This window comes from Salvia splendens, chromosome 8, assembly GCF_004379255.2.
Source record: "Salvia splendens isolate huo1 chromosome 8, SspV2, whole genome shotgun sequence".
Taxonomy (NCBI): domain Eukaryota; kingdom Viridiplantae; phylum Streptophyta; class Magnoliopsida; order Lamiales; family Lamiaceae; genus Salvia; species Salvia splendens.
Genome location: NC_056039.1, coordinates 11,952,724 through 11,965,234, shown reverse-complemented (window position 1 = coordinate 11,965,234; position 12,511 = coordinate 11,952,724). Strand labels below are relative to the sequence as shown.

The following is a 12,511-nucleotide window of genomic DNA, read 5'->3' as shown; positions in this document are numbered from 1 at the left end:
ACCTGAACCGGCCCGGGGGAACCGGCCGTTCCGGTCACGGTTCGAACCGTCGGCGACGGTTCCGATTCCGGTTCGGAACCGCCGGTGACGTTTCCGGGCCGGTTCGGTTCGGTTCAGTTTGGGGACCTCTAGATGAAGCAATTATGTTTTGTTAACTACGATGTATTTCATTGTCGTATAATTGATTGATGTTGTTTTTGTGACAGTTCAACATTTCATCATACCTTTTTTTATTTTGTTTTATTTATATTTCTGTTCACGATTTAAAATTCCACTTTGACTCGGTGCAAATTTTAAGAAATATGAAGAAAAGTGAGTTGAAAAAGTTAATGGAATACGAGTCTCACTTTATATATTGCTTTTGTAGTAGAATGTGTTGTATGAGACTGAGTGGAAAGTGATGTACATTTATCCAAAATAGAAAAAGTAAATGTGGACAGACGAAAATAGCAAATGTAGACATTATTTCATGGACGGAGGAAGTACCTACTACAAAATTTAATTCTTTTAATCTCTCACTAAATGCCCCTTAACAAATTCTTGAAAATTCCTTCATATGTAAATATCTCCAATGATTGCAAATTCTTGGCTCCGCCCCTGCTCCTACTTTGCCAACTTGTGTCGCCTCAAAGTCCCAACTATTATGTGACATAGAGAATATTAAATACAAAAACATTAAAAATAATTTTTCAAAATACTCAAAGAGTATCCAAATTAATAAATTAAATAAATTTTATTCTATTATATTTACTTTTTATAGTGTATTTTATAATTTAAAATATATTAAACACATTTTATGTATATAATGCAAATTCAGTATATACTATGTATAGTACCATAATTTTGGTATATACTGTAATTTACAGTATATACCAATTTTTAGAATGCCACGGTATATCAAAATTCATATTAGTACCTTACCAAATTCGGTAAGGTATCATACCATACAGAAAATCATGGTATACAGAAAACTCGGTATTTTTTATATTTTTAGGTAGAAAAAACTTAGTATTTTTTTGGGATATTGACCCCTAATATTATGGAACTTTGAAAAGACAAATAATATCGCGAACTTTCTCGAGATATGTTGCTAAATATCTTATATGAACACCATCCGCGAGAACCACATTCATTTATTTTAGTTTATACATTTAGTTTGATTGCAATATATTAAAATTGTTAAAATTTCTAATTATACATTTTTCATAAAAATCAAAGTCAATTTATTCATTTTGTCTATACATAAATGAATAAAATAATAAATTGAGCTTTGATTTTTATGAAAATTGTATAATTCAAAATGTTAATAATAATTTTAATATTATACACAAATTAAATATATAAAAGGAGCTATTAAACGTGTAGTGCTCAAAGATGGTGCTCATAAAGTATACTACGTTGCATATCATTTCAAATCCAACTCCCATCCCCAAGTAAAAAACACTACTAATCTATAATTCACAAATGCATGCAACTAATTCAGCACAATTTGAATACTCTTTTCATACACCCACCTGTGACAATTAACCAATTTGAATATTTGTTTTACTCGAGCAATAAATCCAAATGTGCATTCCATAAGCACCGAATAATAAATCTCAATGTAATCAGCCCAAAGCCCAGTAATGAAATAGTCCATTATTCTTTCAACGTAGAAAATCAATCCTTATTCATCATTTCCTACTGAATCAACTCGTCAGAAAACCTTTTACCTTGGTACCGAGTCTTCCTAGCAGAAGCTACATGGCTAAAACACCGGTATTTACAGAAGGCTTTGAGTAAAAATTTGCCGAATCTGATCACTAGTGATCGAAATTTCAGCTTGTTTCACCCAGAGGATTGAGACTTGGGAGCCCGACAAATTCTTCCATATGTTTTACTGTGAGGGCACATCCTGTTCTGATGAAGATGGTTTTGAGAATAAAGCTTTCTTGAATTGCACCACGATCATCGTCATGTTATCGCAGCCTTCCAGCCCCGACGATGGTGCCAAACACCTATCAAATACTCTCTCGCACACCACAGAGAGCTTCTTTTCCTGCAAGTTTTTTAATAGTCATGTTTTAGCTTTCCATGAGATACGGCGATAATGGTTGTGACTGATGTACCAAAGCCTTACAGAGTTCAACTGTTGTTTCACGTAATCAACTGCTTGTTCACTTGACATGCAATCCCTGGCAAAAGAAAGCAAGAAAACCACACAAAAAGGATATGAAGGCAGTGAATGTTCTTATATTCGATTTGAGATTACGAGCCAAAGAATCACAAGTTGGCAACAGACTGAAACAGGAAATGCATAAAGCACAATGGAGAATATCTAATGTCTGGACTGGAGCCCTCAAAAGTTTTAGATTTTGCACGTTGAATAAAGATACAAGTTTAAGGATTTGCATATACTGTTCGTACATATCATATTATTAAAATTTTCATTAACATTTCCTACAGAAAAGTTGCATTTATAATGGAAATCACAGCTCCCATAATCTAAAAGAGAACAAAAAGTTTGACAAGAATGTAAGTTGTAATTCCTTCTGGTAAAGTAATCTTGTAGTTCATCTGTCAAAATTTTGTTCGAACATATTCAAAGTTTGGTGTAGTAACAAAAATTTCATGTCTATTTACCAAAGCCAGCAATTAAGACCACAAATCATATCCGAAAACCATATTATAAATATCACCTTTTAAAGCAGACTGTATTTTAAAACCAACAGCACATTAGAACTGAACTCTTAGATATCTATAATTATAAAGCTCTTGATATATGTCTTTGTTGTTAACATAACTAGGATAACTTTCATATCATTGATGGGAATACTCGAAAATCATTTCAAAACTCGTTGCATAAAAACATGAAATAACAAATAAAAAGATAGTTCTATCATAGATACACAAGATAATCCCATTTTGGGCTAAAGAAATACATACACAATACTCCATAAAATTAAAACATATACGACATCATAAAGTCTTACCATATCCCATCACATGCTACTATAAGAAATTCATCATCTTCAGTAAGCTCAACCTATTTGGGGAAACAACCAGAAAATATGTCATACTGGAAAATTGATCCCATGCCACAGAATGCAAAGGATGTAAAACTTTGCAGTTATTCATTGACATTTTCCTAAGAATTACATTAAAATATCTCAAAAAGACAGTTAAGTATAAATAAAAAAATCCACATACCTTCACTATATCAGGGTTTGCTGTGACAATTTGCTTTTCAGCAGGCAATGATCTATTTTGCTTCAACTCCATATCACCTGAAAAGATTTGAAACTATCATTATGGACACTACTGTGCTCCGTACAGACAGATGGCCAAGTCTGTTTTACGTTTTACGTACCAATTGCTCTTGACAGGTTCAAACTCCCATTGACCCGCCCATATTGTACATACCCACCAGCATCTAATATCCTTTTTTTCTCAATAGTATGATCTGGCTTGTGATCTTTGGATAACTCGAATGCCTGCTAGAAAGTTTCACATTCCATACAGACATGACCCAACGTCTCTTGTAAAAATTGATGACCCACAAATGTTACTGCTTATTGCAAAGACATGACACTCTCTGAAAAGAGAATAATACCTAAAATGTTACTACCTCTGTCCCTTCAAAAAAGAAACTATTCCATTTTGGGCCGTCCCTTAAAAATAGAAACTTTTATATCTTTCTATTTTAGGACGTGGACCCCACAATCCACTAACATTACTTCCACCACTTTTTCTCTTCTTCTCTCTTCTTTTACCCATTTTTCTTTTCCTCTCTCTTACTTTACCAATTGTGCATTAAAACTCATGCCGTTTCAAAAGTTTCTATTTTTCGAGGACTGAGGTAGTATATTTTAAGAAATTACCAATTCAATTAAACATCTGAATAATTTTATTCTCTGAAAACTCCAATTTGTGTTAGGGACATTTACTACGCAGAAACAGTTGAAGGATTTAGAACACCATCAAATGCATAAAAAGAAAGAACAGACTTCACCTTTCCCTTGCGAGACATGACACATCTGGAGTCACCAGCATTTGCAACAAGCAGTTGATTATTTTGGATAATTGCAATACATGCTGTGCTTCCAGAACTTGGGCCACTGTAATCTGAGGGAGTTCCCTACATTATGGAAGATACCAAGGAACCAGTTAGAGAAAAGAGGCGAGGGAGGCTAGCAGGGAACAGTAAAAACAGGAAATATAATCGATATATAATTATAAACTAAAACAAAACAAATGATAATCGTCTTATGATGCCCTACGGAAAATTACCGTCCTTATACTAGACTTGAGACTTAGCAATCTGATCAAACCTCGAGGGAAGGGAACTACATATAAGACACCCTAGAAAACTAAAGGATAAAATTAATAAGATAAAGAGACTCCATGATCTCCACAGTCAACTAATCAAGGCTCCATAGAGACTCCATAAAGACCACACAAAGGTTCCATGACCCAGGCTTTTACTCTCCATAATCAACAAACCTATGATTAACAGAACCCTTGTGTGCAATATAATTTTCCCAAAACGTCATCAAATCAAAACATTTATCCTTGTGAATTCAGATCGAGAATGTGACACGATGAGCAGTAAAAAACAGAGGTTCTCATCTTGATAAGCTTCAACAAGAATCCAGACAAACTGAGATATCTTAAACAGAGAATGAATGAATAAAGAGGCGGTGTTTGTTTACTTCCCCAAATTCTAGTTCTTTCCTTGAGAAATAAAATAATGTTTGGTTTATTCATTCCCCCAAAACAACTTAATATTCTCCCAATCTTCTGTCACATCCTATAGCTTTTCTCTGTCCTACCTACTATCACCATATTTACACAACAAAACATCAAAATAAGTCTTCAACTAAAATAATCAAAATATAACTTCAGTAGTTTTCATTCCCAATACAATTAATTATATTCAATAGAAAAAAAATTAAAATAAACTATATCAACACACTATTCCAAAAAAATGAAATTGATTTGAAATCTACTGTAAAAATTGCCATGCCTAATTCCTAAGAGAAATAAATGACCTTTATTTCTACCTAAAATCTTTCCAGCCCCCAGAAAAATAGATCAGTAACAATTAAATGCCAACCCAGCATTACTTAATCTTCAAATTCAGAAATTATCAGTTCCAGAAAAAATCAGTTGTGACCTTATATGCATACGTTTTCTCATAAGAATAGAAAGTAACACAAACTTTACCACAAAAGTCACACATAGTTGGATGGGATAATGGAATATAGTTATAGGACAAATGCCTGCAATAGATGAGATAATTCTTTATTTTCTCTTTTGGAAGCTTATAAAGATAGAATATTTATTTTAGTGTAACATCTGGTTCTATGCATGATAAACAATCTAATCTCCTCAGAAGTTTGACACGTGCAAATATAAATTTTATATACTCCTACTATTTCCATGTTAGAAAAGTAGAGGAACATATATATAATTGAGCAACAAAGCCCCAGTTCTCCAAGGAGTTATATCTTCTGTTTCTGAAATGAGTTATATCTTCTTATGTTTTGCCATATGTTGTTCATCAGAGGTAGAAAAGGTGCTACTCTATGCACTAGTAGCACAATAGGTCTCATTCTATATAAGTATAAGCATATAATACAGGCCCAAAGAGCATTTAGTAGAAATTCAGGGCATGTTCTGCCTTATTTTATTTTCTTTCACTGCAAATATCACAAACTTTAGAGGTTAAAGGTATCAGACATTTTTTGTTTGTGGTTCAGTAGACAGGGGGCAATGCAAGTAAAGCACTATGTAATACACTGGTTTTATCAATTTTAGAGCAAGAAACTTCTTTAGTCAAATTAGTGCAAGTCTGTGTTTAGCACGTACGTCATCCGAGGACAACACATCCTTGCCATTTTCTTCTACAGTCTTTTGTAAATTTTCTACATTACTAGTAGACTGGTCCACTTTACACCTTAGTAGTTCCAACTCCTTCTGTCCTTTTCTTCCACACATCATTTCGTCCATTCTGCACCAGAGAAGAATATGATGGTACAAACTTGTTAGCTTAACAATGATCCTGATAAGAGCTAGAAATCAAGAACCACATAGATCATTTTGATCCATTCATATAAGATATATGATGTATTTTCCTCCAGAACAATGTTTTGAATGCAATAGTGCGTAAAGAACCACATCACTGAACTGTGATAGGAACATCAATATTCTCCTTCGGCCTTCCTGACAGTGCACTAAAACTGACCCAAGAGACGGTTAAATATGGTCTACTGGATGAGATGAATAATCAATACAAAACAAAGCCTCAACAGAAATGAAAAATAACCTGAGAAAAGCCTTTCTAACAGAATTTTCGAGATCACCAGCAGCATACGCTTCATCATTCAACACCTGTTGATGGAGAAACTTGGCACAAAATTTGGAAACTTCATTTCCTGCATAGTTGATAAACCCCAGTTATCAAGAGAAAAAGGTACAAATCTATAAATCTGTAATAAAATTTAAAGTTAACCTAAGTACTAGATTGTTTTTCCATTAACTTCAAATTGTTCCCATAGCAAATGATGGATTGCACATTTACACCAAATAATATTAAAATATCAGTTATAAACCGATTGAGATATTTTTGTAGTATCTAAACTAAACTTCAATAGATACTCTAGATCTTGCATTCTCTTGTTACAAGAATTGAGACTCTCTAAATTTCTTGGTAGAATATCATGTGTATATAAACTTAATTTGGGTGGTTTTATTTGTTAGTTGGCTTAATCTCAAGCAGGATCAGGTCCCTTAATGAATAAGAACCTCATAAACAGTTTGGGTTTCTCAAAAGAAAGTTTCAGTACACCAGCTATTAATCAAAATTTGAGCGGACGCTGTTTTTAAAGGGTAGTGTAGAGCCAACAGTTAAGCTAACACCTATATCAATAAACCTTTGCAACTACTGCCATCAGAAAAAAAAGGAAAAAAAAATTACATAAAGATTTGTGTTTACCCCCATGACCATCATAAACTCCAAAGAAAGAGGTTGAATCATCCAAATTAGTGAATGCAGCATGCTGTAAAATAACTCAACCAAGAAAAACAAAAGAACATAAGACCTCTCTTATAAATATATAGATTTCCCCTTTCCCTCATGAATGATACACATTTATGGGAAAGTGTTCATGACTTGATAAGGCAAAGGAAGTAACATAAACAGTGGTTAAATTTCAAATGCATTTTGGAAAATGATAATCTTCAATCATCTCCTGTTTCTTCTAAAGTCCTAACTGTGGTGGATTCAGAATAGTTCAAAAATGCTGTAAAAATATATATGAAAAAAAACATGAGTAAAAAACACGGTTGCATCAATGCTTCACTATATCCAATCATTTTATTACTTACAGAGAACTTCATAAGCCAGAATGGTCAGAGAATTTCAGCATTTCAGATATTGTTCATGGTCATATAATCCATTGCAAACTGAAAGTAACTACAGTAAATATTAGCTAGTAAGTAGAAAGAAATTCGAATGTTTTGTTCATCTCATTATCATTTAATTAACATATTAGGGGTACATATTGACTTTTCTGTGATCAAGAGGACAAAAAAGGTGAAGGATCATTCCATGGTTAGGCATAGCAAAAACAGCATCTTGTTAGAAGATATAACCATCATATCATCTTATCAATATGCAGACATCTGACTCACATGCAATCTAGATATCGGAAACAAAAAATGGTAGTCATAAGCATAACACTACAGTACATTGGCATAAGAACCCCTGAGGAGTACTATAACTTGGAAACGTGAATATCATCACATTTAAGGATGAAGTGGATAAGAAGTTAGAAAAAACCAAAAACAAACTTTTTTTATGCATGGAAAAACTGAAGCAAGAGACAAATATTTTTAAGTAGAATCAATTACAGCATCTTCCATAGTAGCTCGCCAACCCTGCATAGACGACAAGCCATATCTAAGCCTCTCATTTTCACCATCCTCAGAGGCTTTTCCAGTCTTGGGAGTGCTAAGGTATATCCCCATTTCAAACTGCAAGAACAACTAATCAATTTAGCAAACCACAGTAGAGCAAAATATGACGTCAAAGTCAGTTTCACCATCTCAGCATTATATAGTTAGCACCTATATTCTGCCTTCTCAGCGAAAGTTGCTTTTAATTCAATAAGGTTTGGAACAAGTTCAGAAATCTAATGTTTTATTTGCTGTTACAAATATAAAATTGCAACCTGTATTATCTTTTATACCAATCAGTTTTGTTGAACAATTGATCTATCTTAAAGAGGATTATACTATCATCAAGCATTAGAAAGCGAGTAAGACCATTAGGTCTGAATCTTTACAAATGAAAAGAATCTTAATATCTTCGGTCTTCCTAATGAACTCACCAAAACAGTTTAGTAAGGGTGTTTTCCTAGAGAGGAGAATTAAAGCAACAACACTAAGGGGGCTGTTCCCCAAAATACATAGGTTTCTACAATCCACGGCATCATGTGTTGCAGATTGATTCCTCAATCCTCATCTAGAAAGTATATAGTCAACCAATATTCTTGTTTTCCCTAGCATTCTTACTTTCAAGATTTAAGACTTCTACTTTGCTCAACAGTTCAACATTTTTCAGATGATGGTCCAATCATACCAACTCTATACCTATTAATCGTGAACACTATCATTGTTTTCAATGTTATTATTTATTAAAATGTCAATTTCCAAGTATATGAAGTGCAAAATTTAGTTTTACATTTAAATTTTAGTTCAATCATATTAAATATTTCCTTCAAATCTTTAGAAGCTTTTGGAAGAAGGGGTAACACCAAGAAATTACACTATAAGGACACAAAGATCAGCCCAAAAATATAATCAGGTAACTGACATAAGATACCCCCTAGCTCATACAAATGCATATTCTACACATATGAAAATGGAATACACCTATCTTAATACTTGATTTCATTATATAAGAACTGTACATGTCTAGAACTTTATATACTCAGGTAAATGAAATAACTTTAATCAGAATAACCACAAACATGAAGTTACATGGGACAAGTTGAACACAATCGTGAGTATTGGTTCTGAGGATATTTTCTAGTAGCTAAAATCCGTGCCTCAAGAAAAGAAAGCCCTACATTGAGGTCTCTATTGAATGAATGCTTCAAAAATAGTTCTTATCATGCAAGGACCCATAATTTTTAGAAATACAGCTGTGTAAAACAGAACAATCTTCCCTTATGGTTGACTGATGACGAACACTATGCTCCCAACAATGAATTTGAACTTCAAGATGCCAATGATACTATCACAGCATCCATGAAATTAAAGAACTTACCTTGATCAATCATATAACTCTATACACTCTAAGCATACATCTTATATAGCCAACTAAAATACTCCTTGTCCACTATTCTACTATTTGTCAGCAGGCATAATCTGTCCTTATCCTTCTTCAATGCAACAAGTAAAGGTCATTTTACTCTTACACATGCACTTCACAAATGGCTAACCTCATGAACTCATAATCTGGTTCCATGTTAGTATCTAAGTATAGAGTACCGTAACTCATACAGTGCCTTCATTTCTGCTTAAGATAGCAAAATAGGTAACATATGTCTTTGTGGCCTTAAAGTTTCCCAAAGAATTGAAAAATCAGGTATAAACTATGATTCAGCTTACTTATTTTTGAGTTTCTATTTTCTAATGGGTGTAAAGTTTGCCATCCCCCTACTGAACTAAAATCACACAAATATAAGTATAGCCAATGCAAATTTATAAAAGGTTAGTGTGTGTTGTACATACATTGGCAACAATACAGACTGTGAATCATCAGCGCAATACACTTCAGTTTCGAATATGATTGTACATAAAATCCCCAATTACATATACAATACACATTCATATGCCTTAAAAACAATCACAGACGATTCCATTGCTGCTAGATTTGAACAGGATACCGGATAACAAAAAGCGCAAACCAATTAGATCAGGAAGATGCTGGAAAATGATCGCCAGCTAACATCGGCAAAGAAGACGAAGGAATCAAAATCGCAGGGAGAAAATGAAATGGCGTATGATTGAAACAACAATTTTACAGAGATACGATAATTCGTGATCGAATTATTTGGAGATTATACGAGCGTACTAACCTCTGGAGAAAAGTGAAAGTTAGAGAGTAAATATGATTCATAATTGTGATTTGTGTCGTTTTATACCGCTTTGGAGGTGCGTAAAAAATGGAGCTAAGCAATGTTACGGGTTATGATTTGTTGGAATTGGACTATTGGAAATAATCGGACAGATCTAGTTTATGCCTATCAAATCGTGTTGTATTCATCGGATGTCACACAAATTTAAATAAACCGAAAATGATTAATTTTTATTTACGTACCAAAATAACATAAAAACAAAATAAAAGATGTGTCTAATTTGAACTACGAGCTTCCATCGGTCCATCCATCAAACATTCAAAATAGTTAGATGAAATTGAGTTTAGTGCACCACTAATTAAAATGAGAAGATAAATTAAAAATAAAAAATAATTTAAATAAAAAGATTATTGACAAGATAATTCTTAGTTAAAATTATACTTTTTTTTGTCCCACAAGAATATACACTCTTTCATTTTTATTCCGTTTAATAAGAATATGCATTTTCTAATTTTGAAAAAAAATCTCTCTATTAAAATGGGACTCATTCTCTATTACTAATATTTTATTCATTTTTTTATATTTTTTTTACTTTACTAATTTTAAATTAAAATTCGCATTAATCCAAGTATTAAATTTTGTAAAGGGAGTTTCTAATTGTACAGGCACAGTAAAGAATCAGGGCACAGGCCCATGCTGTATATTCCATGGGCCCATTGATAACTCGGGTTTAATTTATTTCCACATATAGAATTTATATTTATAATTGTCTTAAAAATGTAGCTGGAATAGTTATAAATAATTATATCTACATATACATTAATGATTTTAGTCCCATATTTAAAAATAATAAAAATATTAGTGTGCTTATCTTGATCTCATAGCCTCCCTCCTGTTCAAAATCTAACAAAATATTTCTAATTTAATATTTCAAATTCATATAATCGATCTAAACATTGCCTAAAATAAAATGCATGTGTGTATTGTATCTAATATATTGGATCTCTACTGCTTCAAGCTAAGAAATTTGTATTCTTGATAGCTGATGTTGGTTATAGTTTATGGCTGAAACAGAAACAGTATCTTTTTCATATTCAAGCTAATAACTAATAAGCATCCACATCAATCCTCTTATAAGAGCATGGATACAGGTCTGGACTCACCTTTATTTATTTTTAATTATATGCTATTCCGCAAGAGCACAACACTCACATCCATACTCTTTCATAAAAGCATGCTTTTACACTATTCAAAGGTCTCACCATTCTATTATTAAATTTAAATATTTCAATTACTAAAAATATTTCCACGTATTAAAATGCATTTAAAATATCTGAAATACTATTACAAATTACTAAAAAATTAAACATTACATAATCAAAATTCTAAAAAATAAAAACTACATAATTAAAATCCTAAAAATTGAGATTGAGAGAGTTGTTTGATGTAGTGTGATTTTTTGTATTAAAATGGGGGTATTTATAGATGAAAGTGTGAATTTTAAGATAAAAATAATGAAAAAATAAAATAAAAGTGTGGAAAAAACGGATATATTTTATTGGGAAGTGGAAAATATTTTTTTATTAAATCTGAATTTTTTCGATATTTTAAAAAAAATGATAAATCAATGGCCAACCAGAGCATGCCACGTCAACTGCTCGTGCTCTTGCCCTCGGCACGACGGTGCTCATCGGCATGATCACGTCCGTGCCGACGGCAAAAGCGCAGCGGCGAGTGCTGCTCTTGCCGTGCCGTCGGCACAACGGCTACTCTTGTGGAAGAGCACCGTTGCGGATGCTCTAATTACGATAGTTTATCTTATGCTTAATCAAATCTATTGCAAAATTATTGCCCATCTTCATTGATGATGAGAATTGTTCAAAAAAATGAAAATTTAAAATGTCAATATTCATCTACATCTTTATCTTCATCTTCTATAACTAATAAATTGTTTCATTTCTACAATTTAATCAACATTAGCAGAAAAAATTCCAAATTCATTATGCCAAATAGTATGTCTAGACTAAGGAATTTTTTCTCCATTGGTGCCCTCCTTTTTCACTACTGCTCCCTACCTAATCCTTGAACTCCTCCTTCTTCGTTAGTTGGGTCGATGATTGCTTGCCCATTAAAAATTAGCTCAGTTTATAAAATTTGTTATTTTGGACTAAATTCCGTACCAATAGGGAAGAAGATCCAGGTAATATATGCACTTCCTCGGGAATGAAAAAAAAACGATCGACTTTCATTTGGTATTTTGGACTAAATTCCTTACCTCCTCTATACTCAATCAAATCCTCTTTTTTGACGATTGATAAAAATTGTGAAAAATAATCCAATATGATAAAAAAAAAAGTTCATTATTGTAGGAATCGATATAATTA

At 32.7% G+C, this 12,511-nt stretch overlaps 1 protein-coding gene across 3 annotated transcripts; it reads right to left on the bottom strand.

Moving 5' to 3' along the window:
• Window positions 1-1,557: 1,557 nt before the first annotated feature.
• Window positions 1,558-10,258, bottom strand: LOC121744771 (probable protein phosphatase 2C 60). 3 transcript variants are annotated; one of them, XM_042138408.1, is made up of 12 exons: window positions 10,128-10,143; window positions 9,936-9,993; window positions 7,894-8,016; window positions 6,977-7,040; window positions 6,308-6,416; window positions 5,851-5,992; window positions 3,992-4,117; window positions 3,350-3,473; window positions 3,190-3,266; window positions 2,973-3,025; window positions 2,120-2,174; window positions 1,558-2,038 (listed from the first exon to the last, which is right to left on the bottom strand). In XM_042138408.1, exons 3-12 carry the CDS (start codon window positions 8,008-8,010, stop codon window positions 1,877-1,879), a joined length of 1,029 nt encoding a protein of 342 aa, XP_041994342.1. In that variant the 5' UTR covers window positions 8,011-8,016; window positions 9,936-9,993; window positions 10,128-10,143; the 3' UTR covers window positions 1,558-1,876. The 3 variants fall into 3 exon arrangements, with proteins under 3 accessions (XP_041994342.1, XP_041994340.1, XP_041994341.1); XM_042138406.1 differs by lacking the exon at window positions 9,936-9,993 and having other exon boundaries at window positions 10,128-10,258; XM_042138407.1 differs by lacking the exon at window positions 10,128-10,143 and having other exon boundaries at window positions 9,936-10,120.
• Window positions 10,259-12,511: the final 2,253 nt, after the last annotated feature.